This window comes from Malaclemys terrapin, chromosome 1 (assembly GCF_027887155.1).
Source record: "Malaclemys terrapin pileata isolate rMalTer1 chromosome 1, rMalTer1.hap1, whole genome shotgun sequence".
NCBI lineage: Eukaryota > Metazoa > Chordata > Testudines > Emydidae > Malaclemys > Malaclemys terrapin.
The window spans coordinates 331,279,884-331,307,394 of record NC_071505.1 but is presented as its reverse complement, the minus strand read 5'-3'; the positions used below and the strand labels follow the sequence as shown (position 1 = coordinate 331,307,394).

Sequence of the window (27,511 nt, the reverse complement as noted above, 5' to 3'; positions counted from 1 at the left end):
TACAAAACCAAATTTCGAGATCAAATAAGACATGACAAATCTTAAAACATTCTACTAAATGTGTGAGGGTTTTTTTATCTACAATTGTAAATGCATAAATTGTTTCCCTCCCTGCAAAAGAAAAACAAATCACTCCCCCACTGAAATGCTTTTTTTTTTTTTTTTTACATTTAAAATTGCAAGTACTAGAGATCTACAATCTAGAAAACGTAGATGTAAAATGAGATAGGAAACTTCATAGCCCACCTTTCTTCTTGACTGGCATTCTTGGTCTTACTTCTGGTACTGGACGCAAGTGCTTATTTACTGGTATCAATGATGTCCCACTGGGATTGCCTTGTGAGCTCAGGAACTAGGTATTTGTTCAAATCACTTAAACAGTTCAGTTAGGAAATACAGCTTCAGTCTTCTTTTTCTAGCAGTACTGACTATTTTCTCCAGTTAAACTTCCAGTGCCTCCCACAGAATAAGAAAAAAAAAGAAGAAAAAAGAAGAATTTTGAAAGAGTGGTTTTCAATTTCTGTAAAATATTTTTGAATCTATAAAAATACAAGAGAAAATGCTCCTTGGCATATAAAACCCTATTATAACTCCTCTTCTGGCAGCAAAAGTTTGTCAGTTAAACAACTTTATGTAAGACAATTAAGGCACAGTCCATCTCTAGGCAGCTGTCTTAATATTCCACCTGAACAAGTTCAAAGCCATCTGAGTTTCAGGACAAAAATTCCCAAAAAATCCCAAAATAAATTTCTGGGTGAAAACAAAAGCAATCCAAAATAACTGTATAAACTCCTTTCACTGGAACTTGGGTGAATTTTGCTAGTTATATATAACTGCACTGGGTGCATACACAGCAGACTAAAAAGGTCCCTTTTTTCCTCACTGCACAAATGTTTTCAAATCTCACACTCTTACCCAACAGAAGTCACTCCTCAGTCACTTTCATTTTTATTCTCTCCACCCAGCCTTATGGTCTTTAATGTCCCTCTGATCCTCCCATGTATTAAAAGAGAGGATTGAAAAGGAGGAAAGCAATCCCTTGAAATGGAATTATTAAAGTGACAGTGCTGCTCACTGGGCACTTTGGCAGAGCAGATTGCTTTATTCTGGAGCCATTTACTTCATGCCATTTCTTTCCTTGCAAAGCAGCCGCCTCGTGAAGGAGGAGCAGAGAGGGCTTGGAGCAGAGCTTCACAAAAGGTTAATTTTCAGAAATGCTGCAGTATCAGTGGAATAAAAAAGCAAGCCATGAAATGAGTCCAGTTTCCCCACACAGCTGCTTGGCCTCAGTATAAGCCCCTTTCTCCCCCTTTTTCTGCAGAAAAGAGTTGGATTTCCCCCATCTAGATTGTTAAGAAAGGTATGAAAATGTCATGCAGCTGCCAAATGTTTCCCTGCACGCATGAGGAGCCGTGGTGCATGTTACATAACTCTGCTTTGCATTTATCTTCTAGGAGAGATGGACACTGTGTTTGGGGGCTGTTCTGTTCTGCTCTTTAATGTTCACCATTCAGACCCGGGCCTCTCTCTCTGTTTCCCCCTACACAGATAGATCTTTTCCCCCGTCCTCTTCGGGGGCGGGGGGCTCGTCTGGTCTGTCCCGGGGACGGTCCGTGCAGGGCGGGCTCGCTGGGTTCTGGGCTGCGGTGCGGGGGGAGCAGGGCAGGTTGAAGGAGGTGGGGAGAGGGTGCAGGGGAGGGGCTGGAGGAGGAGGAAGCTGTGGGGAGGGGGGCAGGAGCTGGCAGGCGGGAGTCGCTGGAGGCTGGGCAGGAGGGGCCCGCAGGCAGCGCCTAGTAGGATGCTGAGGCCTGGGGCAGGGGAGAGGCCGCTGCCTCCGCCCGTGTCAGCCGGTTACCCCGCGGGCTAAGGGGCCGCCATTGAGGGCACGGCTAGGGGGAGTCTCCGCGTCTCCAGGTGCAGGGTCCCGGCTCAGCCCCGTCTCCATGGAGGCGCCGCCGATGCCGCCGCCTTCCTCCTCCCCTAGCAACGAGAACCCGGCCCAGCACCGATCCCGCCTCTCCAACTCCGTGGCCAATCAGGAGTAGCTATGCTGGGCCTTCGGGGACCGCCCAATCATCGACGCCTTCTGAGGGGGAGTCGGGTTGTGTCTAGGTCATATGATTGGACAAGATGGCGGCCCCCATAGGAGGAATGCGTGTGACAGGGAGGGGCCATGTTGTGGGGCCTGTACGGGCGGCACGGCCATACCTGAAGAAGGAGCAGGGGCAGTAGGGATAGAGCACCTAGCATAAGGTAAGACAGGGGCAGCGGGGCACGACTCTGCTTCACAGAGCCTGAGGGCCGCCCCCCCGAGACAGACCAAAGTCGCATCTGCCCAGCTCCAAGGGGGAAGCTGCCCAACTCGGGGGCGACCTGTCTGTAAGGTCCCGCTGGGTCTCTGCGCTTGCAGGAGAGATCGGTAGGGGTGGGACCCTGGCAAGGCAGAAGGAGACGCTGGGTGGTTGGCTGCTACATGAAGACACGGAGAGAAAGAGACCTTAAAACAGGGTGGAAGGAAGATAGAGGCAGAGCCATTGTACGCTCACTTGGGAGGTTATTGCTGACGTCTTGAAGGTTATACAGCAAAATTAGATACAAGCAAAAGCAACTCTTGTTATGTGAATAGTATTAAACTAGGCAACCATTTGCTGTACTCAGATTGTAGTGAGATAGTTAACACCTGCAAAATGCTTTATGGATTCTCTTCAGCCGTCCTTCACTAGGTGAAAACAGGAGTGGGCCAAGTCATCACACTCTTTAGTACAAGTTTGGGGTTGCTAACTGAGAAAAAAATTCCAGTTACCCTGTAAGTCAGATAACTGGGGAGTAAGGTTTGAAGGCTGATATTATCTTGTTATACAGTAGAACCTCAGAGTTATGAGCACATTGGGAATGGAGGTTTTTTTGTAACTCTGAACAAAATATTATGGTGGTTCTTTTAAAAGTTTACAACTGAACGTTGACTTAATACACAGAAGCTTTACTATGCAGAAGAAAAATGCTGCTTTCCCTTTATTTTTCTTTAGTAGTTTACCGTTAACACACTTCTGTAATGTATCTGCTTTATTTATTTATTTTTGTCTCTGCTGCTGCTTGATTCATAGAATCATAGAATATCAGAGTTGGAAGGGACCTCACGAGGTCATCTAGTCCAACCCCCTGCTCAAAGCAGGACCAATTCCCAGCTAAATCATCCCAGCCAGGGCTTTGTCAAGCCGGGCCTTAAAAACCTCCAAGGAAGGAGACTCCACCACTTCCCTAGGTAATGCATTCCAGTGTTTCACCACCCTCCTAGTGAAATAGTTTTTCCTGATATCCAACCTGGACCTCCCCGACTGCAACTTGAGACCATTGCTCCTTGTTCTGTCATCTGCCACCACTGAGAACAGCCGAGCTCCATCTTCTTTGGAACCCCCCTTCAGGTAGTTGAAGGCTGCTATCAAATCCCCCCTCATTCTTCTCTTCTGGAGACTAAACAATCCCAGTTCCCTCAGCCTCTCCTCATAAGTCATGTGCTCCAGACCCCTAATCATTTTTGTTGCCTTCCGCTGGACTATTTCCAATTTTTCCACATCCTTCTTGTAGTGTGGGGCCCAAAACTGGACACAGTATTCCAGATGAGGCCTCACCAATGTCGAATAAAGGGGAACGATCACGTTCCTCGATCTGCTGGCAATGCCCCTACTTATACAGCCCAAAATACCGTTAGCCTTCTTGGCAACAAGAGCACACTGTTGACTCATATCCAGCTTCTCATCCACTGTGACCCCTAGGTCCTTTTCTGCAGAACTGCTACCTAGCCATTGTGCACTTCCTGTTCCAAATCAGGTGTATAATTGACTAGTCAGTTTGTAACTCTTTGTATTCAGTCAAGTATCAGGAGGTAGCCGTGTCAAGGCTGTATCCCCACTTTGAACTTTAGGGTACAAATGTAGGGGCCTGCATAAAAACTTCTAAGCTTAACTACCAGCTTAGCTCTGGTCTGCTGCCACCATTTCCCAATTGGATTCCCTCCCTGGGAAGCCTTGAGAAACCTTTCACCAATTCCCTGATGAAAACAGATCCAACCCCCTTGGATCTAAAACAAGGAGAAATTAACCATTCCCCTCCTTCCTCCCACCAACTCCTGGTGAATACAGATCCAACCCCCTTGGATCTAAAACAAGGAGAAATTAACCATTCCCCTCCTTCCTCCCACCAACTCCTGGTGAATACAGATCCAACCCCCTTGGATCTAAAACAAGGAGAAATTAACCATTCCCCTCCTTCCTCCCACCAACTCCTGGTGAATACAGATCCAACCCCCTTGGATCTAAAACAAGGAGAAATCAATCAGGTTCTTAAAAAGAAGGCTTTTAATTAAAGAAAAAGGTAAAAATCATCTCTGTAAAATCAGTATGGAAATTAACCTTACAGGGTAATCAAACTTAAAGAGCTCAGAGGACTCCCCTCTAGTCTTAGGTTCAAAGTACAGCAAACAAAGATAAACACTCTAGTAAAAGGTACATTTACAAGTTGAGAAAACAAAGGAAAACTAAGACGCCTTGCCTGGCTATTTACTTACAAGTTTGAAATAGGAGAGACTTGTTTAGAAAGATGTGGAGAACCTGGATTGATGTCTGGTCCTTCTCAGTCCCGAGAGCGAACACACTCACAAACAAAGAACACAAACAAAAGCCTCCTTCCCCCCCTCCCCCCCCCCAAGATTTGAAAGTATCTTGTCCCCTTATTGGTCCTTTAGGTCAGATGCCAGCCAGGTTACCTGAGCTTCTTAACCCTTTACAGGGAAAAGGATTTTGGAGTCTCTGGCCAGGAGGGATTTTATAGTACTGTACACAGGACAGCTGTTACCCTTCCCTTTATAGTTATGACACGCCCCCCCCAAATCACAGATAGTGTTGGACGTTCGGTTCCACACTGGCTATGATTTCTTCCTGGAGTTCTAGGAGAAAACAGAGTTAATAAGACACATGTACCTTTAGACATACTACTGATTATATAAAAACTAAAATGTTTTATTCCAAGAACAATTGTTAACCAGTTAACTCTGGGAAACTTTCCTGGGAGAGTGCATCAGCCACTTTGTTAGAAGCTCCCGAAATGTGTTGTATTTCAAAATCAAAATCTTGGAGAGCTAAACTCCATCGAAGAAGTTTTTTGTTATTTCCCTTGGTATAAAGCCACTGTAGCGCAGCATGGTCTGTTTGTAGTTGGAAACGCCGTCCCCAAACATATGGGCGTAGCTTTTCCAGCGCATACACAATGGCGTAGCATTCCTTTTCGCTGATTGACCAGTGGCTTTCCCTCTCAGACAGTTTCTTGCTGAGAAACACGACAGGATGGAATTCTTGATCCGGTCCTTCCTGCATTAAAACTGCTGCCACGCCTCGCTCGGACGCATCTGTGGTTACTAGGAACGGTTTGTCAAAGTCTGGGGCCCTTAGCACAGGGTCAGACATGAGTGTTGCCTTAAGCTGGTTAAAGGCCTTTTGACACTCCTCAGTCCACTGAACTGCATTTGGCTGTTTCTTTCTGGTTAGGTCTGTCAGCGGGGCGGCGATTTGGCTGTAGTGGGGTACAAATCACCTATAATATCCAGCCAAGCCTAAGAAGGATTGGACCTGTTTCTTAGACTTTGGAACCGGCCACTTTTGGATAGCATCCACTTTGGCCTGTAGGGGATTTATAGTTCCTCGACCCACCTGGTGCCCCAGGTAAGTCACTCTGTTTTGGCCTGTTTGACACTTTTTAGCCTTAACAGTTAGTCCTGCCTGCCGGATGCGCTCGAAGACTTTTTCCAGGTGCTCCATGTGCTCTGCCCATGAATCAGAAAAAATGGCCACATCATCGAGGTAGGCAACTGCAGATTCTCCCAATCCCGCTAGGAGACCATCTACAAGTCTTTGGAAGGTGGCGGGTGCATTTCGCAACCCGAAAGGGAGAACATTGAATTCATACACCCCTGCCTGGGTGACAAAGGTTGACCTTTCCTTAGCGGGTTCATGCCAGTACTCCTTGGTTAAGTCTAAAGTAGAGATGAATTGGGCATGTCCCAATTTCTCATCTGTGCGTGACATTGGATAGTTGTCAGGACGAGTTACAGCATTTAGCTTATGGTAGTCCACGCAAAAGCGTATTTCCCCATCTGGTTTGGGAACCAGAACCACTGGAGATGTCCATGCACTATTAGAGGGGCGGATTATACCCATCTGTAGCATGTTCTGGATCTCCCTTTGTATAGCAGTTTTGGCATGAGGTGACTCCCGGTAGGGTGGGGTTCTAATTGGGTGAGCATTACCTGTGTCAATGGAGTGGTATACCCGTTCGGTCCGTCCTGGAGTGGCTGAGAAAATTGGTGCAAAGCTTGTGCACAGCTCCTTGATCTGCTGTCGCTGCAGACGTCCAAGGGTCGTGGAGAGGTTCACCTCTTCCACGCCACCATCCTTTTTTCCTTCGTAGTAGACACCTTCAGGCCATTCCGCGTCATCTGTTTCCTGGGCTGTAAACTGGCAAACGTTTAATTCTCTGGAATAAAAGGGCTTAAGAGAATTAACATGGTATACCTTAGGCTTTATGTTGGAGGTGGGGGAGGCTATGAGATAGTTAACAGCTCCTAGGCGCTCCTGGACCGTGAATGGTCCTTCCCACGACGCTTCCATTTTATGGGCCTGGAGCGCCTTTAAGACCATGACTTGGTCTCCTACTTTGAAGGACAGTTCTCTGGAATGTTTATCATACCAGGCCTTTTGCTCTTCCTGAGCATTCTTTAGGTTTTCTTTAGCAAGGGCTAAAGAGTGTCGGAGGGTGCTTTGTAGGTTGTTTACAAAGTCTAGAATGTTAGTTCCTGGAGAAGGCGCAAACCCCTCCCATTGCTGCTTCACCAACTGTAATGGCCCCTTAACCTCACGGCCATACACAAGTTCAAATGGTGAAAACCCTAAACTGGGATGTGGTACAGCCCTGTAGGCGAAAAGCAACTGCTGCAACACTAGGTCCCAATCATTGGAGTGTTCATTTACAAATTTACGTATCATGGCCCCCAAAGTTCCATTAAACCTCTCCACCAGGCCATTGGTTTCATGGTGGTAAGGGGTGGCAACCAAGTGATTCACCCCATGAGCTTCCCACAGGTTTTCCATGGTCCCTGCCAGGAAATTAGTTCCCGAATCTGTAAGGATGTCGGAGGGCCAACCTACCCTGGCAAAAATGTCTGTCAATGCCTGGCACACACTTTTAGCCCTGGTGTTGCTTAAGGGTACTGCTTCCGGCCATCGGGTAGCAAAATCCATGAAAGTCAGTATGTACTGCTTTCCTCTGGGTGTCTTCTTTGGGAAAGGACCCAGAATATCCACAGCTACGCGCTGAAATGGGACCTCAATTATGGGTAGTGGCTGGAGAGGGGCTTTAACCTGGTCTTGGGGCTTTCCAACTCGTTGGCACACCTCACAAGACCGGACATAATTAGCAACGTCCTTGCCCATTCCCTCCCAGTGGAAGGACTTCCCCAACCGGTCTTTGGTTCTGTTCACCCCAGAATGGCCACTGGGATGATCATGGGCTAAGCTCAAGAGCTTTACCCGATACTTAGTGGGAACTACCAACTGTCTTTGAGGATGCCAGTCTTCCTGGTGCCCACCAGAAAGAGTCTCCTTGTATAAAAATCCTTGTTCTACAACAAACCGGGATCGGTTAGAAGAGCTGAGAGGCGGTGGGGTGCTCCGCGCCGCCGCCCAAGCTTTCTGAAGGCTGTCATCTGCTTCCTGCTCGGCCTGGAACTGTTCCCTTGATGCTGGAGACATCAGTTCCTCCTTGGACTGTGGACTGGGGCTTGGTCCCTCTGGAAGCGATGCAGGTGCTGGGGCTGTTTCCATTGACTGTGAACCGCTGTCCACTGGTGCACTATGTGGTATCTCAGGCTCTGGCTGAGCCTCCTGGGTAGGATTATCTGCTGCTTCCACCAGGTCAGGCTCGCTGGTGCCCTCTGGCATTGGAGTTGTAGACGGGTTTGCAAGCGCTGGACTCAGTGCTGGCAATGGTTCTGGTGCTGGTTGTGTTGCCAGTTCCGGTTCTGGGACTGGCTTTGGCTGGGTCTCTGGGATTGGATCCACTACGGCTGTTGCAGTCGTTGGCAGGGGATCCGGTTCCACCACCTTTGTTTGGTTCTCTGGTAACACAGACGGGGCCCTGGTGGACGGCTCAGGAACAGGGATGGGGGTGAAAGCTTTCTTAGCCTGGCTGCGGGTGACTGTTCCCACCCTCTTGGCTAGCTTCACATGGTTGGCCAAATCTTCCCCCAGCAGCATGGGAATGGGATAATTGTCATAGACTGCAAAAGTCCACATTCCTGACCAGCCCTTGTACTGGACATGCAACGTGGCTGTAGGCAAGGTTACAGACTGTGACACGAAGGGTTGAATTGTCACTGTAGCCTCCGGGTTGATGAGTTTGGGGTCCACTAGGGAGTGGTGGATAGTTGACACTTGTGCCCCAGTGTCCCTCCAAGCGATAACCTTCTTTCCGCCCACTCTCAAGGTTTCCCTTCGCTCCGAGGGTATGAGAGAGGCATCTGGGTCTGGGGATCTTTGGTGTGATTGGGGTGTAATGAACTGTAATCAGTTGGGGTTCTTGGGGCAGTGAGCCTTTATATGTCCCAGTTCATTACATTTAAAGCATCGCCCTGCTAAGGGATCACCGGGGCGATGTTGGTTGGTGGAGACTGGTGTGGTGGGGTGAGAAGGCATCTGGGGTTTCCCTTGGGATGTGGGTGGGGCCTTGGGTTGTCCCCGGTGGTAAGGTTTTGTTTCGGCTTGCCCCTTCTGATATTCGCTCCAACTGCTACTATTTTTTTTCTTTTCTGCCACCTTCACCCATTTGGCTCCAATCTCCTCCGCCTCAGTTACAGTTTTGGGCTTCCCATCTAGGATGTACCTTTCTATTTCCTCAGGAACACCCTCTAAAAACTGCTCCATTTGCATTAGGAAGGGCAACTCTTCCGTAGATTTAACTTTTGCTCCTGATATCCAGGCATCCCAATTTTTCCCAATGTGGTCAGGTAAATGACACATCGGGTTTCCACTTTAGGGCTCTGAACCGCCGAGGGGCATGCTCAGGTGTTAGCCCCATTCTGATTCTGGCCTTGTTTTTAAAAAGTTCATAACTGTTCATGTGTTCCTTAGGCATTTCAGCCGCCACCTCTGCTAAGGGTCCACTGAGCTGCGATCTCAGCTCTACCATGTACTGGTCTGGAATGATGCTGTATCCAAGGCAGGCCCTTTCAAAATTTTCTAAGAAGGCCTCAGTATCGTCGCCTGCCTTATAGGTGGGGAATTTTCTGGGATGGGAAGTGGTACCTGGAGAGGGGTTGTTAGGATTGGCTGGTGCATCCTGCTTAGCCTTTGCTACTTCCAGTTCATGCTTCCTTTCTTTTTCTCTCTCCTCCATCTCTTTTTCTTTCAGCTCCATAGTTCTCTTGTGAGCCTCCTCTTTGGCTTTTTCCAGCTCCATCTCTCTTTCATGGGCCTCCTTTTTGGCTTTCTCTTCTCTTGCTCTCTGCTCTGTCTCGAGTTTTGTTAATTGAAGCAGTCTCTGATGTTTTCTTTCATTTTCTCCTGCTTCTAGTTTGGCCAGTTCTATTTTTTTAGCTACTACTTTGGTAGTCATTTTCCTGTTTTTTTGTGCTGGGTCACCCCCTCTGCAGTTGACTGAAACTGGGAAGCTCTCAGCTCTGGCTGCTGCTGAGTTAAGAGACTTTCTAACTAGCTACTCCCGAGGATGTAAAAAGAAAAAAAACAATTCAGCTTGTAAATTCCTTTTACCTTTGTTTGCTCATTTGAACACTTCTCTTAACAAAGGACCTTGTTAAAAAAACTTAACACCTCTGCCTTCAGGCAAGGAGAGATAAGATATGCATCTATCTACCTCCAGCTCTGCTTTTCAAGCAGCTAGAAGGAAAAAAAAATCTCACTGGCTTTTGGATTTAAAATGATCCCACCGCTCTGCCACCATGTCAAGGCTGTATACCCACTTTGAACTTTAGGGTACAAATGTAGGGGCCTGCATGAAAACTTCTAAGCTTAACTACCAGCTTAGCTCTGGTCCGCTGCCACCATTTCCCAATTGGATTCCCTCCCTAGGAAGCCTTGAGAAACCTTTCACCAATTCCCTGGTGAAAACAGATCCAAACCCCTTGGATCTTAAAACAAGGAGAAATTAACCATCCCCCCTCCTTCCTCCCACCAACTCCTGGTGAATACAGATCCAACCCCCTTGGATCTAAAACAAGGAGAAATTAACCATTCCCCTCCTTCCTCCCACCAACTCCTGGTGAATACAGATCCAACCCCCTTGGATCTAAAACAAGGAGAAATTAACCATTCCCCTCCTTCCTCCCACCAACTCCTGGTGAATACAGATCCAACCCCCTTGGATCTAAAACAAGGAGAAATCAATCAGGTTCTTAAAAAGAAGGCTTTTAATTAAAGAAAAAGGTAAAAATCATCTCTGTAAAATCAGTATGGAAATTAACCTTACAGGGTAATCAAACTTAAAGAGCTCAGAGGACTCCCCTCTAGTCTTAGGTTCAAAGTACAGCAAACAAAGATAAAAACTCTAGTAAAAGGTACATTTACAAGTTGAGAAAACAAAGGAAAACTAAGACGCCTTGCCTGGCTATTTACTTACAAGTTTGAAATAGGAGAGACTTGTTTAGAAAGATGTGGAGAACCTGGATTGATGTCTGGTCCTTCTCAGTCCCGAGAGCGAACACACTCACAAAGAAAGAACACGAACAAAAGCCTTTCTTCCCCCTTCCCCCCCCCCCCCCCCCCCAAGATTTGAAAGTATCTTGTCCCCTTATTGGTCCTTTAGGTCAGATGCCAGCCAGGTTACCTGAGCTTCTTAACCCTTTACAGGGAAAAGGATTTTGGAGTCTCTGGCCAGGAGGGATTTTATAGTACTGTACACAGGACAGCTGTTACCCTTCCCTTTATAGTTATGACAAGCCGTGTTAGTCTGTATCCACAAAAACAACAAGGAGTCTGGCGGCACCTTAAAGACTAACAAATTTCTTTGGGCAGAAGTGGTGAGGTTTTTTTACCCACAAAAGCTTATGCCCAAATAAAACTGTTAGTCTTTAAGATGCCACCGGACTCCTTGTTGTTTTACTGTATGCAGTGTTGTTGTAGCTGTGTTGGTGCCAGGATATGAGAGAGACAAGGTGGGTGAGGTAATATCTTTTATTGGACCAACGTCTGTCGGTGAGATAAGCGTTTGAGCTTACACTGAGCTCTTCTTCCTAGACCTGAAGAAGAGCTCTGTGTAAGTCTGAAAGCTTATCTCTCTCGCAATGGGGTGCATTCCAGACCACTGAAAGGCTGTGTCACCACTTACCCTAGAATCTGGGGTGCCTCACAGTGTTTTGCTGCTGTAGCTCCCAAACTGGGCTTCTCACAAACAGCATGCAGGTCACACCCTGTGTGTCCATGTATAGCTACAATCCTGGCCCGGCAGCTCTGACAGCAGCCTGTCAGCAAATATCAGCCACACGCTGTCTTCCAGCATCTTTGGTTACTGCCTGCGGGGTGACCCCAGCACACTCCCAGTCCCAGATTTTCCCCCCAAACTGTGCGTTTTGCACTCTTCAGCCTTCTCCTGGGCAGTCCTGATATTTTAGGTCCATTCAATTAACAGTACTGGATTACTTTTAATTAAAGAATAAAACAAGTTTACTTAACTACAAAGAGATTTTAAGTGAGTACAAATCACGAGGCATTAAAGTTAGAAATAGTTACAAGAAAAATAAAGATGAAAACTCTTTCTAAATTTAACAAACTAGACTTGATTCAACATGAGGTCCCTTACCACATGTATTCAGTACATTACTGGCCAAACTCTCAGGCCAGGATCTGCTCCTAAAGTCCATAGGCTGTTTCTTTTGTTGTTTTAGGTGGAAAGGAGAGATAGATGGATGGGGGGGGAGAGATTACCTCGCCCACCTTGCCTCTGTTATGTTGTATTCTTCCTGGGTGCAAGTCTGTTCCCAAGGCCAGTCAAAAAAAAGCATTTTAAAGCAGCCCTTAGTCTTAGGTGCTGTTCCTGTAGTCACTTACACACAGGCTTAACTTCACTACTGTGAGTAGTCCCACTGATTTCTATGGCACCACTCTTGCTAGTAATGTTTAGTGTGTTTGTCTGCAGGATCAGGGCTTTACCCATCAATTCTTAAAGTAAAGTAGACGCTTTAAAAATAAATACATCTATGTCTAGCCTCAGGAACCAGGGAGAAAGAATTGGGCCATATATGGCCTTCAACTTTAGGAAACTCTCCCCACTGCTCATCCTTTCCTTAATTTAAAAATAACACAGGTGCATCAACACTGATCAGAATGCCTCATCAAGTATGATCACTTGTTATAAAATAAAAATCAAGAGTTGTAGAGCAGAGGAGGAGATCATGATCTTTTACTCACCTGTTAACTGAGGATTTATGTTCTCTCAGAATCCTATGGCAGGTGGATTTTCTTGCTGAACAGGGCAACTTAACAGGGCTTGCATACCCAAAAATTCCCCAGACATTTTTAGCTAGATCATGCCCTTTCGGTCTCTTGGGGGCTTTTACATTCTTGAGATGTTAAAGCATTAGCTTGTATCATTTGCCTGCTTGTCATGCAAAAGTTATCTGATTATTTTGTGGCAATGTCATTTAACCAAAACTTGCCTTGTTTCTCACTTTATGATCCAGACCCTTAAAATGTCAGGGAGCGAGCTTGAACTAAATTCACCACCGGAAAATGCAAGGCTTCAATATATGAAAAGAACGGAGGCTCTGCTAGATATGTTTCTTCGACTTCCAGAAGCAGACCAGTAAGTGATGCTCGGGTCTTCATTTGTTTTACCAACTAAGCCCTTTTTTGTTCTTGTATTTGAAAATCATTCATCGATTTACAAAGCTATTGAATCACATTGAAATGTAAAGATGACTTCAGGGAAATAGAAGGAGTCCCCTGCGCTGTTTAACAAATCTCAGGTGACGACATGAGAGGAGATGAGGGGTGCACTGAACTACTATATCCCTCCCCCACAGTTGGATGGGGAATGGAGAAAGTGCAGGTTCCATTCCTTCCAGCACACTGAGTGGCACAGCTACACTGCCTCCTCAGGGAACATAAGCTCTGTCGGGTGTAAGCTCGGTGCATCATACTCCCTCCCCAGAACAGCAGGGGAACCAGGAGGGATGCTGGGGCAAAGCCATGATAGAACCCATATATTGGAACATATTGCCAAACACCTGGTTGCTCAACACCAATTAATTATTTTAAAAAAAAATGGAGATATCCTATCTCCTAGAACTGGAAGGGACCTTGAAAGGTCATCGAGTCCAGCCCCCTGCCTTCACTAGTAGGACCAAGTTCTGATTTTGCCCCATATCCCTAAGTGGCCCCCTCAAGGATTGAACTCACAACCCTGGGTTTAGTAGGCCAATGCTCAAACCACTGAGCTATCCCTCCCCCCCCAAAACAAAGCCAAAGCTTCTAATCTTAAAGTGGTCAGCAAATGAGCCTTTGCCCTGTAACAAGATAATCCTCGTTCCCTTTTCAGCTCGTGCTGTTAGACTGAACCAAAATCTGAGGAAAAATTTGTTAGACTAGTGTCTTCCATTCTGCATGTTACACTTCTTATGGTGGACCATGGAAGGGAGCGGAAACCTTTTTAAGGGTCCAAGCTTGACTAGGTTCAGCTAGACTCATTGCCTTGGACTCTGTAAACCCCTGCTGGGATTTCACCTCAAAACCCCTACAGCGCTGCCTGGATCAGCAGGGTCTCCCAGCGACACCAATGGAATAGTAAGGCAGGACTGCAGAACACCTACTAGGGCAGTGTTTCTCAAATGTGGCCACCATGGGCTTTTCATGCGGCCACAACAGCCTCCTGGGTAGTAATTGGGGGGGGGGGGGGGGAGCATTAGTCCCTCCCTCCCTGTTGCTACTGGATGCGCCACCCTGCACCACCTCTGGAGACAGGCGGGGCACAGCGCTGCAGGAGCACGGTGAGTATTTGACCCCCTTGGGGGAAGGGAGTTTGGGCGGCAGACTCCAGCGGTGGGACTTGGGGAACCTGGCCATGTGGTCCTGGGCTCCAACCACGGGGCATCAGGTACTGACACCCAACCCCTTCCCCCCGGCTCTGGCCACATGGTCCTGGCTTCCAGCTGTGGGGCTTCAGCCTCCAGCCCCTGTTTCCGGCTATGTGGCAGCAGGCACTGGCCCCCCGATGCCTGTCCTGGGCTTCAGCCACGCCGTGGCAGGTGCTGGCCCCAGGCGGCGATCCCTAGCCCCAGCCGCATGGCAGCGGGCTCCAACCACGGGGCTTTGGGTGCCAACCCCCGGCTCCATCTGCGGGGTTTCGATCTCTGGCCCCCAGTTCCAGCCATGCAGTGGTGGGTGCTGGCCCCAGCCACCAAACCCCAGCCCTGGCCATGCGGCAGCAGGCTACCACTGTGGGGCTTTGGGCGCCGACCTCGGCTTCAGCCCCGTGGCAGCAGGTGCTGACCCCTGCAGCTACAGCCGCATGACCCCAGCCCCTGGTGCTGATCCCCTGCTCCAGCCGCATGGCAGCAGGCGCCCTCCCACAACTCTGGTCCCGGACTCCGGCCATGTGGCGGCGGGAGCTGGCCCTGGGTGCCGACCCCTGGCCGCGCAGCAGCGAGCACTGGCTCTAGCCATGCAGAGGCAGGCTCCAGCTCCGGACTTTGGCAATGCAGTAGCAGGCAGTAGCCCCGGGCGCTGACCCACAGTTCTAGACGTGTCCCCTAGTGCAGGGGTTCTCACCACATATTTTTTGGTGGCCTCTGAGTGCGGCCACCAACTCTCGCTCATGGCTGCACTGACACTTTTTCCTAACATACTTAACTAACTTTAGGAAAAACAATTAAATATGCACAGATACACATCCACATCTTTGTAATTTACATATGTTGGGTTTTTTTGCAGACTCAATAATAAAAATAATGCTGGGAAAAGTGATATTTGTATATTCATTAATGTCACTTTTCACAGCTCACTTACTAGCTATCTGAGAGGTTGTGAAAAGTGATATTAACAAACATACAAGTATCACTTTTCACAACCTCCCAGATAGCTAGTAAGTGAGCTGTGAAAAGTGATACTTGTATGTTTGTTAACATCACTTTTCTCAGCAAGTCACAGGACCCAGCCCTGGATGGAGTGGTTGGAGGAGGCAGCGTGGTCCAGAGGCAATGGTGAGATGGATGTGGGGCCGGGGGAGGCAGTGCGGGCTCAGGGACGGGGGGGGATGGATGCAGGGCCAAGAAGGCAGCAGGGTTGAGGGGTGATGGGGGTGGGAAGTATACGTGGCCAGGGGCGATGGGGGCGGGAAGGATATGTGGCCAGGGGAGGCAACGGGAGCTAGGGGCGATGGGGGTGGGTGATGAGCCTCGCTGTCTCATAGCCAGAGCCACAGGTGGGTGTCTGCTGCCAGGGTCGGGGCTCAGAGCCAGGCACTGTGTGGCTGGAGCCAGGGACTGGAACCTGCTGCTGCACGTCTAGAACTGTGGGTCAGCGCCCGGGGCTACTGCCTGCTACTGCATTGCCAAAGTCCGGAGCTGGAGCCCACCACTGCATGGCTAGAGCCAGTGCATCCCATCACATGCTGCCTGTGCAGAGCTTAACCCACATCAACTGCTACAAAGATCATGACTTCTGAAATGGTAGCGGTTAAGCAGTGGTGTGTAGCCATGTTGGTCCTAGGATGAGAGAAACAAGGTGGTGAGGTAATTATCTTTTAGTGGATCAACTTCTGTTGTTGGAAAAGACAGGCTTTCAAGCTTCACAGAGTTTTCCCCTGAAGTCTGGAGAAAGTAACTAGAGTGTCCAAGCTAAATACAAGGTGGGACAGATTTATCAGCATAAAGGTTACACTCATGTTGTAGGAGACCACTTGAAATGAAGTGGGCAATTAACACCTCTTCAGTGGTAGGATAATGGAGGGTTAATAGGCAGCATATGAGAGACAAGGATGCTCTGTGAGACACTGCAAACAATAGTGGAAGACATAGAATTTTGCCATTTAAGATGGAAATTTTGCAACATGAAGAAAAAGAAAGCCAAACTTAACAGTGACATCTACTTCCTTAGCAAATGCAGGAAACAAGTCATCATTCCCTGAGGACTCACTATCAGTAACTCTCTGATCACTGCATAAAACTCTAAATATGTTGAGTAGCTCTGCAGAAGGACTTCAGGAAAACTGAGGAACCATCTCCTGCATCTCACATATTCCAGAAGGGACCACTTCAAATCATCACATGCTCCCACACACAGGAAGGAAAGAAAAAAATAAATCAGGAAATCTACATGGATGCCACAGGGAAGCAACTCCAACACAGACATGTGTTACTGCCCCTCATTGTCAAAGTGGTTCCTCAAAGCCTCTCTGATGTTAATAGCAGCCCTCTGGGCTCCTCTGACTGCCCTAGCATCTGGCTGTTCAAACTGTGCAGCCAAGTGCTCTGCCTCAATGCTCCAAAACTGAGCAAACATTTCACCCTTAGATTCACACAGATTATGCAAAGTGCAGCACGTGGCTATGACCAAGGGAATATTATCCTCGGTAAAGTCTAGCCTGTCATTTAAACAACTCCAGCGAGCTTTCAAACGACCAAAGGCAGATTTGACTACCATGTGGCACCTGCTCAGCCTGTTGTGAAAACACTCCTTGCTGCTGTCCAGGTGCCCTGTGTAAGGTTTCATGGGCCAGGGCTGTAAGGGGTAAGCCAGGTCTCCCAGGATTACTATGGGCATTTCCACATCCCCCACTGTGAACTTGTGGTCTGGAAAGAAAGTCCCCGCCTGCAGCTTTCTGTACAGGGCACTGTTCCTGAAGATGCATGTGTCATGCACCTTTCCAGACCAGCCTGCACTGATGTCCGTGAAACGTCCCCGGTGATTCACAAGCGCCTGCAACACCATGGAGAAGTATCCCTTCCTATTGATGTATTCCAGTGGCTCTCAAACTTTTGTACTGGTGACCCCTTTCACATAGCAAGCATCTGAGTGCGACCCCCGCTTATAAATGAAAAGTATTTTTTTATATATTTAACACCATTATAAATGCTGGAGGCAAAGCGGGGTTTGAGGTGGAGGGGGACAGCTCGTGACCCCCTGAGGGGTCCCTGAACCCCTGATGTATTCAGAGGCAAGGTGGTCTGGCGCTAAAATTGGAATGTGTGTGCCATCAATCACCCTGCCACAGTTAGGGAAAGCCATCCACTATTTCATGCACATTTCCCAGAGTCACGGTCCTACGCAGCAGGATTTATTGCCCTGTACACTTGGAGTAATACAGCCCCAACAGTGGACTTTCCTACTCCAAACTGATTTGCAGCTAACCGGTAGCAGTCTGGATTCACCAGCTTCCACACAGCGATTGCAACACGCCTCTCTACCGGAAGGGCAGCTCTCAGTCTGGTGTCCTTGCATCTCAGGTCGGGGAACAGCTCAGCATATAGCTCCATGAAGGTCGCTTTATGCATCCTAAAGTTCTGTACCTACTGGTCGTCATCCCACACCTGCATGACAATGCGATCCCACCAATCAGTGCTTGTTTCCCTAGCCCAAAAGCGACGGTCAACCGTATGCAGCTGCTCTGTGAATGCACAAAGCACTGATAAGTTGCTGCCATCCATATCACACTTGGATGCCTGTGATTCATCCTCTGCTAACTTTGCGAGTAACTCTGAGAATAACTGTGCTGCCATGCTTGATGTCCTCACGACAGCTAACAGCACATAGAGAAGTGTGGGATCCATCCTCTCTCACTGCAGATGCTGGCGCGGACTACAAAAGAATGACAGTTGGAAAAACTGGCAAAAGGAAGTCCGAGACCTTTGGAGGGGTGGGACACAAAGCGGTGAATGACGGTACATTTTGCACATCCCAGGATGTGCTGCGCGCCGTTTCCGCATTCCCACAACACCTAGTGACGGATGGTGTTGGCAGGCACTGTGGGATCCATACCCACAGTCCATTACACTCGCTGTCGACAAAGATGCCCCAAATGTGGACATGATCCCTCAACAGAGGGAGCAAATGTAGACACACTTTGGCGACTTTGCTTTTGTCTATTTTTCCTTGGTGACATTAGTTTCATCGAAAAAACTTGCCAGTGTAGACAAGCCCTTAGATATACAAACAGGGGGAACCCAGGCAGAGTCATCATACCTGGTCATGGCACGCTTATTGAAGGAATATCAGTACTTGTAGGAACCATCCTCAAGCCACTCACCTTGTGGCTAGTTTCCTCCAAGACACAACTGTCTTCCTCCAGAAACTGTACAACATTAACAGCCTCCTTCAGAACACCATCACTGCTCACCGTGGATGTCACCTCCTTATATACCAACAGTCCTTACCATGACAACATCACTGCCTGTCTCAAATACCTACAAAATAATAAACAGTGCTTAGAAATCCACCTCAAACACATCGTCAAACTCATCCATTTCATCCTTACCCATAATAACTTTACATTTAACAACAAACATTTGTTCCAAACCATGGGAACAGCTGAAGAATTTCTGGAAAAATGCACCCTGAATCCAATGATATACCTGAGTTACATCAATGATATTTTCATCCTCTGGACAGACAACCTAAATTCTCAATAAAAGGATTAGGGCCTATCTTATAGTGCCCTCCTTCTACCGGACCAGGCTTTGCTCTTGCTGAGTCAGCTCACTCCTTAGGTTAATTCTGTCTGAGCTCTCTCTCAAGGAATCCAAGGAAGCAGTTTGCAGCAGGGTTAGTTGTTTTATTTAAGCCTTCTTAACAAAATCAAAACCTTGCAGATTCTTCCCTCAAGGTCTGTGCATGCTGACTTGTCCATTCCCCAAGGCTGGCTCTGTCTACACAAGCACTTTTGTTGGTCAGGAGTATGGAAAAAAAAAAAAAAAAAAAAAAACACCACCAAAAGCACCGATGTAGACAGCACTGTGTTGAAAGGAGATGCTCCCCCCACTGACATAGCTACCACTACTTGTTGGGGGTAGTTTAATTATGCCGACAGGAGAGCTCTCTCCTGTCAGCATTAAGTGGCTACATGGGACACCTTACAGCAGCGCAGCTGTGCCGCTGTAAGGTCTGTTGTGTAGACATAGCCTCAGTCCCTCACACCAGTAACCAAAACTTCCTGGCTCTTACCTAGGAGTCTCAGCAATAAAGTACTCCACACAATCTCCCGCCTCTCTGTTTGGTTTTTAGAGCAGTTCCTCTTTGTAGCAGCTCCACTAGCAGTCTGCACTGCCCCAGCCCTGTCAACTTTCTGGAGAATATTACTCTCTTCTCTCCCACCCCTCATTTCTTGCTGGCTTCTTTTATAAAGATTAGCTCATTAAGTTGCAACTCTCTCTCCAGTGCAGAGGGCAGGGCTAATCAGACAGACAGCTGTAGGCCTCTGACCCCAAAGGAATTATCCTTATACCTTCATACTCCCTCAGCTTTCCCCCACAACCTCAGCAACTAGCACCCATCCATCAAACAATCTCTAAAACACTCCATCACCAGCATCAACTTCTTGGACACCACAACCAGCTTCAATAATCGTACCCTACAGGCAACGATATACAAGAAGCCCACAGATAACCACACCTACCTGCACAGCTCAGTAACTGTCCCAGACACACCAGGAAATCTATTATCTACTGCCAGGCTCTCAGATACTGCAGAATATACTCTGAAGAGACAGTCCAGGAGACGCACTTAAAACTGCCTTACCCAAATAAGGACACTCCAGCAGAGAAGTAGATCGTATCATGGAACAGGCCACCCCAGTACCACAGTAGATTGTGCTTCAAGACGGGAGGGGAGTGGGGGGAATTGACAGCACACCCCTAATTGTCACCTACCACCCTGCACTAGAACCCATACGTAGCATAAGCAGATAATTACAACCCATAGTAAATGGGAACTACATCCTTAACTAAATCTTTCATGACCCCCTGCCCCTTTTCTGGCCTTCAAATACCCCAACCTTGCCAAGCTTCCCACAGACCAGGACACACCAACTCAAAGTGACACCAGCCCCTGCCATACAACAAATGCAAAACTTGCAGGCAATCTCCACTGTATGATGGCCAATACCCCCCACACACATATACACACACACCTTTCAGGATTTATGGGTCCTACATATGCTCATCACTACATGTGGTGTACCACATTCAGTGCATCAAAGGCCCCCAACAACAAATTATGTGTGAAACCAATCAATCACTAGGCTCTCCAATGAACTCGCACATAAAAATGATCAGACACGCTATCCCCCGTGATTGAACACTTTTCACAAAGTAATCACTCTATATCACTCACAGTCCTCATCCTTAAAGGAAACCTGCACAACACCTTCAAAAAATGAGCCTGGGAATTTAAACTCATCAGTCTGCTGGATGCTAAAAATCATGGACTTAACAGAGACAGATTTTATGGCCCATTACAACTTGTTACACACCCTGCTGCCTACTAGCCCTCCATTGTCCTACCACAGAAGAGCTTTTAATGGCCCACTTCATTGCAGGAAACCATTTAAAATATGTGACTTCCCTATGCTTAACAATCTATTTCACCATATCTTCTCCATACCTGAGGAAGAGTTTGGTGATGCTTGAAAGCGTTTGCACCAACAGAAATGGTCCAATAAAAGCTCACCCACTTTGTGTCTCTCATTTGTAAGTTTTGGTAGTACCAAAGGAAAATGACTGTCACATATTAATCTAATCTTTCAAAATCAGGCTTGAGCTATATAGCATCTTAAACTACAGGTAGCTTGTATTCACTTTTGAAAATTAGGTAAATATAACCAGGGATTGAGAAGGTCAGGATTTTCCTATTCAAAACTATAAGTGAATTTCTACCCTAAAATGTTTTTGATGCAGATGCTGAAGTGTTTGGAGGATTGGAACCTAAATCTATATAGGTGGTGGTGTTTTTTTTTTTTAAATCAATGATTAATTTTGCTTTAAAGTATTTAGAATATTTAAGTTCTGTAAATGGGTGGATTTTAATAAATAATTATTTTAATTTCTAAATGTTATAGAGATTGTCACATTTGATAATTTTGTAAATACATGAAACATTTGGTTTTGAATAAATTTTGTAGCCAGTTAAGCATTTAATTTTGTTTGAGTTTAAGCAGGAAATCCAACTTAATGATGGCACTTTAAAAAATACACATAAAGATGGCACAGCATCAGAAGCAACGTAGCTTCCAATTAATTCCTTGACCTGGCAATGGCTATCATTCTGGGAATATATAATTAATGAACAGCTAGTGTTATAGGACTAAAGTGTTGTTTTCACCTGCCTAATTTACCATGCTGGTTGTAAGTGTCAGAGGGGTAGCCTTGTTAGTCTGTATCCACAAAAACAACAAGGAGTCCGGTGGCACCTTAAAGACTAACAGATTTATTTAGGCATAAGCTTTCATAGCTAAAATGGTGTTTTTTACCCATAAAAGTTTATACCCAAATAAATCCGTTAGTCTTTAAGGTGCCACCGGACTCCTCGTTGTTTTTATGCTGGTTATAGTTTTATATACGAACGCACAGCTTGCTTCAGTAAATCAAGCATCTGAAACAAACTCCTGTTACAAACTGCCAGTCAAGCTTACAAAATTGACATTTTTGAATTCCATTTATTGTTTTAGATATTGTAATGAAATGTAGTGTGTTCAAGCTGCCCCATCAAAAGTTCCCCATTCTATAAAGCAGGGGTAGGCAACCTTTCAGAAGTGGTGTGCTGAGTCTTCATTTATTCACTTTAATTTAAAGTTTCGCCTGCCGGTAATACTGTTAATGTTTTTTAGAAGATGTCGCTCTAAGTCTATATTATATAACTAAACTATTGTTGTATGTAAAGTAAACAAGGTTTTCAAAATGTTTAAGAAGCTTCATTTAAAATTAAAATTAAAATGCTGATCTTACGCCACCAGCCTGCTCAGCCCGCTACCAGCCTGGGGTTCTGTTCACCTAGGCCTGCAGCGGGCTGAGCAGGACCTGTGGCCGGGACGCCGGCTGGCAAGGGGCTGGGTGTTGGGGGGGGAGGTCAGGGCAGAGGCCTGGGGTGTGTGTGGAGGTGCAGAGCAGAAGGCTGGGTGTTGGGGGTGACTCGAGGTCAGGGCAGAGAGCTGGGGTGTGTGTGTGGGGTGCAGGGCAGAAGGCTGGGTGTTGGAGGGGGACTCTAGGTCAGGGCAGAGGGCTGGGGGTGTGTGGAGGTGCAGGGCAGAAGGCTGAGTGTGTGGGGGGGTTGAGGGCTGGGGTGTGTGTGGAGGTGCAGGGCAGAGGGCTGGGTGTTGGGGGCAACTCGAGGTCAGGGCACAGGGTTGGTGTGTGGGGGGGTGCAGGGCAGAAGGCTGGGTGTTGGGGGCTATTCGAGGTCAGGGCTGGGGGTGTGAGGGGGGGTGCAGGGCAGAAGGCTGGGTGTTGAGGACGACTCGAGGTCCAGGCAGAGGGCTGGGGGTGTGTGGAGGTACAGGGCAGAAGGCTGAGTGTGGGGGGTGGGTTCTGGGCAGAGGGCTGGGGTGTGTGTGGAGGTGCAAGGCAGAAGGCTGGGTGTTGGGGGCGACTTGAGGTCAGGGCAGAGGGCTGGGGTGCGTGTGTGGGGGTTCAGGGCAGAGGGGTGGGCGGTGCAGGGTAGAGGGCTGGGGTGCTCGGCTCGTGGAGGTGCTCCCAGCCCCCTGCCCTGAGCGGCTCAAGGCAGGGGGCTGGGAGGGATATGCCCTGTTCCACCCCCTTCCCACCCTCCGTCCCTACCTGTCTCTGCCTGCTCTACGGAGCAGCGAGCACGCTGCCGCTCGGCTCTGCTCTGCTCCGCTCCCCCTCCCCCTCCCCCTCGCAAGGGCCATCGCTGGCAGGGAGAGGGAGGAGGAGGAGGAGGGGCCGGAATGCACCATGCTGTGGGAAGAAACGGGGGAGGGGGGAAGCTTGGCTGCCGCAGGACCAAGCTTCTGCCCCCGCAGGGGAGAGCGGGAGGTGGGGGACCGAGACACACACACCCCCCCCGCTCTCCCCTGCTGGGGAAGGAGGCAGAAGCTTGGTCCTGCGGCATCCAAGCTTCCCTCCTCCCCCACTTCTTCCCCCAACGTGGCGTTTTCCGGCCCCTCCTCCTCCTCTCACCGGGCAGGCAGCGTGCCACTCAAAATCGGCTCGCGTGCCGTAGGTTGCCGACCCCTGCTATAAAGTGATCTGTGCTAGCATAACCTTGTGCCCAAACAGGGCCTCCTTGAAGTTAATGGGGCTCAACATGGAAGGAAGGGGCCATGCACAGACTTCAGCTGGTAAGCTCAGAGCAAGAGGAGTTGCCAGTAACTGCAGAGGTCCCCTGCCGTGATCCCATGGTTTGTGTTGTTTTCTCTTCCCACCGCCTTGGCTCTCATGCTGAGACTAAATCTACATTGTGGAATGGTCATGGTGGAAGAAAGGCTAATACCTGGATTTATATCAGTAGCACTCAGAATCGGTGGCCCATTCTGCTAGGCGCTGTACAAACACATAGGAAGTGCATGCCTCAAAAGAATTTAATCTAATGTAAAATAAGATGCAACATGTGTAACAAACCTAAGTCAGAAAAAGGGAGGAAGGATTGAAGGTGATGCAGTTACACAAGCTGGCTTATGCACAACCTGATGATTCAGATAAAAGTAATTTTTGCAATTAATTATATAATTCTTACTAAGTCCAGTTTGTTTCCATAACACTCGTCTATTATGTATTAACTCTGGGCTTTTTTTAAACCTGCCTCTGCCTATTTGTTTGTTTAACTTAAGCAACGTGGGGTATTGTAGTGTCAGAGCAAGTAGGCTGGGCATTTGAACTAAAGGGCAAATAGAGGGATAATTGGGATAGAATAGGAAGGGGATGGGACCGAGTTCTTTCATCCTGTAGCCACTCTAATGCATGCAATAGCGGCTGCGAGAAGGGCGGCCAGCACATCCCTCGGCCTGCCCCACTTCCCGCAGCCCCCATTGGCCTGTAACGGTGAACCGCGGCCAGTGAGAGCTGCGATTGGCCGAACCTGCGGACGCTGCAGGTAAGCCAGCGGCTTTCCCTGATGGGCCGCGCGCCAAAAGTTGCTGATCCCTGTAGTAGAAATACGCAGCCTGTGACAACTTACCAAAATTCATGGAGTAGCCTCCCTGTGAAAATTATTGCCCACCCCTGGCCTAAGTGGTTGTGCTTCTGCTGTTTAACACCAAGGCTAAACTTCAATTAATTAGTTGTTTTTTTCCAGACAGCTTTTTGTGTAGGGGCTTCTCACATAACCTAGTGTTTTTATTAGAACGCTACCATGGGGAAGCGTAAATGATCATTTCCAAGACTCATAGCATTTACTGTACCAAATCAGACTGTTCCTCAAAAACAGTATTTTTACCCCTGTGAGTCGCCTATACCTTCTGTCTGGCTATGCCTGTGATCCCCTAGAAGTGTAGAATCTCAGTTTTAGAAGATAACCCGTACATGTAATTCACTTGGCCAATTGTGCATACTTGGAAGTATACCTACTTGTTCTTCCCTGATCCTTACCACTATCACAGTAACTTCAGGCATATGGCAGAGAATACTGTACCAGTGTACTAGTTGCTTCTGAAAGCAGGACAACTCCATTTTAGATCATCTTCAGCGTAGTAATTTAATACAGCATGTTCCCAAAGACATAAGACTGAGCAAACAGATTTCCTGTACACCACAGTTGCAGAAAATGTTAACCTAATTTCCCCCCCAACAGGAAACTCTTTACAAATGGATCATACTTCCTGGGAATAAATGGAGGCTTTTGTGGTTTAATAGCAAACAATCTTTTCAGACGCATCCTAAATGTGACGCAGGCTGGGATTGCTTCTAGTTTGCCAATGGCTGTTCTTCCATTCCTCACAACAGCAGCAATTTACCAAGCTGCGATAACTGAACCTTTAATTTCAGGTAAATTTTTAATTCCTTATGAAGGGCACTGTTTTCAAAACTCCCATGTCATAAAAACTGTCTGTGCTTTATATATAATACCAGAAAAGCTTATGCTATTTGCAAAACAGTGAAGCAATGTAGCGTTGAAAACCTCACCTTGTACATGAACTGCCACGTGCACAGAATAATGTCAAAAGACAAGTTTTTTACATTTATGCATATACAAAAAAACATTCTTCAACCTGAATGGGGTTTAGATGAGGTGAGATGAGATGGATAGAGCAGATTTTTCTATGACATGCCCCACTAATTGTTGAACACTTCACCATCAGTGGATCTGTGTTTGAATCAGTAATATTTAGTGAATGCTGGCACTTCAGTTTAGATGCAATTACAGCAATACAAATTGGGTTATATTTGATTGAAATCTCTATAGAGCTGAATGGTGGAGATGTGTCATAATACAATAGGTAGACTGTTCTAGTTAATCTCTTTAGTTGCAGTTCATCATGGCCATTTCCACTGACAATATATTTCACTTCAGAGTGAAACCTCTTGAAGCTAAGGTTAAAATGTAAAAACAACGTAGATATTGTATCTTAACTGTGAAATGACTTGTTTGTCATCTAGGTGATCTAACGTGTGCACCCTGTGCCATAGTCAGAGGAGGATTAGTTGGGTCTGTTATGGGTGGTCTATATCCCATTTTCTTGGCCATTCCTGTAAATGCAGGACTTGCAGCCAGGTATGTGAAATTTTGTTAAACTTTGGTTTCTTGGGACAAATTAATTCTACACAGTTCTTATTAAAGCTCACTTGGCTATTTCAGTCTTTTTGGATATTACATAGCAAAAAGGTTTTAAGATGGTTGGAATAAGTAAGATTGCAGAGCAGCATTCAAAAAAGTTATCCTACCTAGCCCCTGCTGCGTGGGACATCTGTTCTATAGGAAAACCAGTTGCTTGAAATATGTCTAAACTAATGTTTGAAGGTCTTTGAACAGAAGGTGGATAACTAAGCATAGTACTAATCAATTGGAACAGAACAAGATTAAGCATTTAATACAAGAGGTATTGTATTGAGCAAGGAACTAAGGACAGAGGCCAGGCACATGAGCTCTCATCTCAATGTTGACTCCCTTTTGTGATCCTAGGCAAATTACCTCTCTGCCTCCACTTGACAAAATGAGGGTAATACTTACCCCTCAGGGGCATTCTAAGGACTAGTTTGTAAAGCAATTTGAAGATGAGCCTTATAATCATGGCAAGTATTAATACTGTGCTTCCAATCTGGAATACCAGATCACTGGTTCCTAGTACCCAACAAAGCTAGTAAGGGTATGTCTACACAGGAACAAAAAAACCCCGGCGGGCCGACTCAGGGTCACAGGGCTGTTTCATTGCTGTGTAGACTTCCAGCTCAGGATGGAGCCTGAGCTCTGGGACCTACAGCCTGGGCTCCCGCCCAGCCCGCAGGTCTAGACAGCAATGAAACAGCTCTGCATCCTCAGCTCCATAAGCCTGAGTTGGCTGGCATGGGCTAGCTAAAGTTATCCAGTTGCTTTGTAGACATACACAAATTTTAGGTGTTGGGAATAGAGGGTAATATTTTAGAGAGGAAGATGGGGGGAATTGGTGGTAAAGTAACAAGACTAAGTTTTATTGGCTTTTGTTCTGTATAGGTACAGCTCAGCTCCGTTGCCTGGGAAAGAGAATATGTTACGCTTTTGGATTAAAGTCTCTCAACCAGTCTTTAAGAAGATGAGTTTTGCTATTCTTCTGCAGGCTGCATTTGGAATTTACCTCAGCTCAAGACAGTATGGAATATTTATGAAAATGCTCCAGTTGCCTGAAGAACTCAAAGATTAAAACTGAAAAATACACAACTCCCTCTAATGCTTGGGTGGGTTACTACAATAAACCATGAAACTAAATAAGGCAAGAGTTATTGCTTTGTGGGTTTTTTTAAATAAGTAAATCAAGACTTCTCAATGTCTTTCACTATTAAATTGTGAACTGAAACAGAGGATTTTTGTTGTGTGCTACTTTTAGAGGGGTAATACCCACTTCCCAAACACAGATTTTTGGAAAGCACAAATCACTGTTGATTATGTATGACCCCTACTAACTTATCAGAGCAAAGTTTGTGCAGGGTTTTTTTAAGTTATCAGGGAGCACTCATAACTTCCTAAATATATGAAATACATATATGCTGATTTTGTGCATCAATTGAATGGGATTAGAGTTGCTGCATTAATATACCCATGTCCTGCCCCCCCCCAATCATCAACCACATGTTGAGTCCAGAGGCAATGTACAGGTATTTAGAACTAACACCAAATAGAGTTAATTCAGCATTGAATTAGGGATCTTGCTGGCAGTCTTTATAGTTTTGTGCTCTGGTAAACCAGACTTTTTAGTGCAAGTTGAACTTTGAGCAATTTAATACTTCTGATGCCTCATCCGTTTGACATACCTTATTTGAGCACCTGTTCATCAATGGACTTACACACACAATACATCTATAACCTGGATTTTCATTCAC

At 46.9% G+C, this 27,511-nt stretch overlaps 2 protein-coding genes across 12 annotated transcripts in view; one reads left to right on the top strand and one right to left on the bottom strand.

Annotated features, from left to right (window-relative positions):
* DLG2 (discs large MAGUK scaffold protein 2) overlaps nt 1-2,103 on the bottom strand; it is a 1,481,925-nt gene extending 1,479,822 nt beyond the window's left edge. For all 7 annotated transcript variants that reach the window (XM_054015731.1, XM_054015732.1, XM_054015733.1 and 4 more), the window contains exon 1: nt 247-2,103. In XM_054015731.1, coding sequence (XP_053871706.1) covers nt 247-265 — 19 coding nt within the window. In that variant the 5' untranslated portion in view covers nt 266-2,103. The remainder of the gene's footprint in view (nt 1-246) is intronic.
* A 40-nt stretch (nt 2,104-2,143) lies between these two features.
* Nucleotides 2,144-26,992, top strand: LOC128830070 (transmembrane protein 126A-like). Of its 5 annotated transcripts, XM_054015750.1 has the most exons (7): nt 2,151-2,253; nt 5,541-5,714; nt 9,177-9,319; nt 12,740-12,861; nt 24,792-24,985; nt 25,598-25,712; nt 26,649-26,992. In XM_054015750.1, exons 4-7 carry the CDS (start codon nt 12,749-12,751, stop codon nt 26,833-26,835), a joined length of 609 nt encoding a protein of 202 aa, XP_053871725.1. In that variant the 5' UTR covers nt 2,151-2,253; nt 5,541-5,714; nt 9,177-9,319; nt 12,740-12,748; the 3' UTR covers nt 26,836-26,992. The 5 variants fall into 5 exon arrangements, with proteins under 5 accessions (XP_053871726.1, XP_053871723.1, XP_053871725.1 ...); XM_054015749.1 differs by lacking the exon at nt 9,177-9,319; XM_054015751.1 differs by lacking the exons at nt 5,541-5,714; nt 9,177-9,319 and having other exon boundaries at nt 2,144-2,253; nt 24,870-24,985.
* Nucleotides 26,993-27,511: the final 519 nt, after the last annotated feature.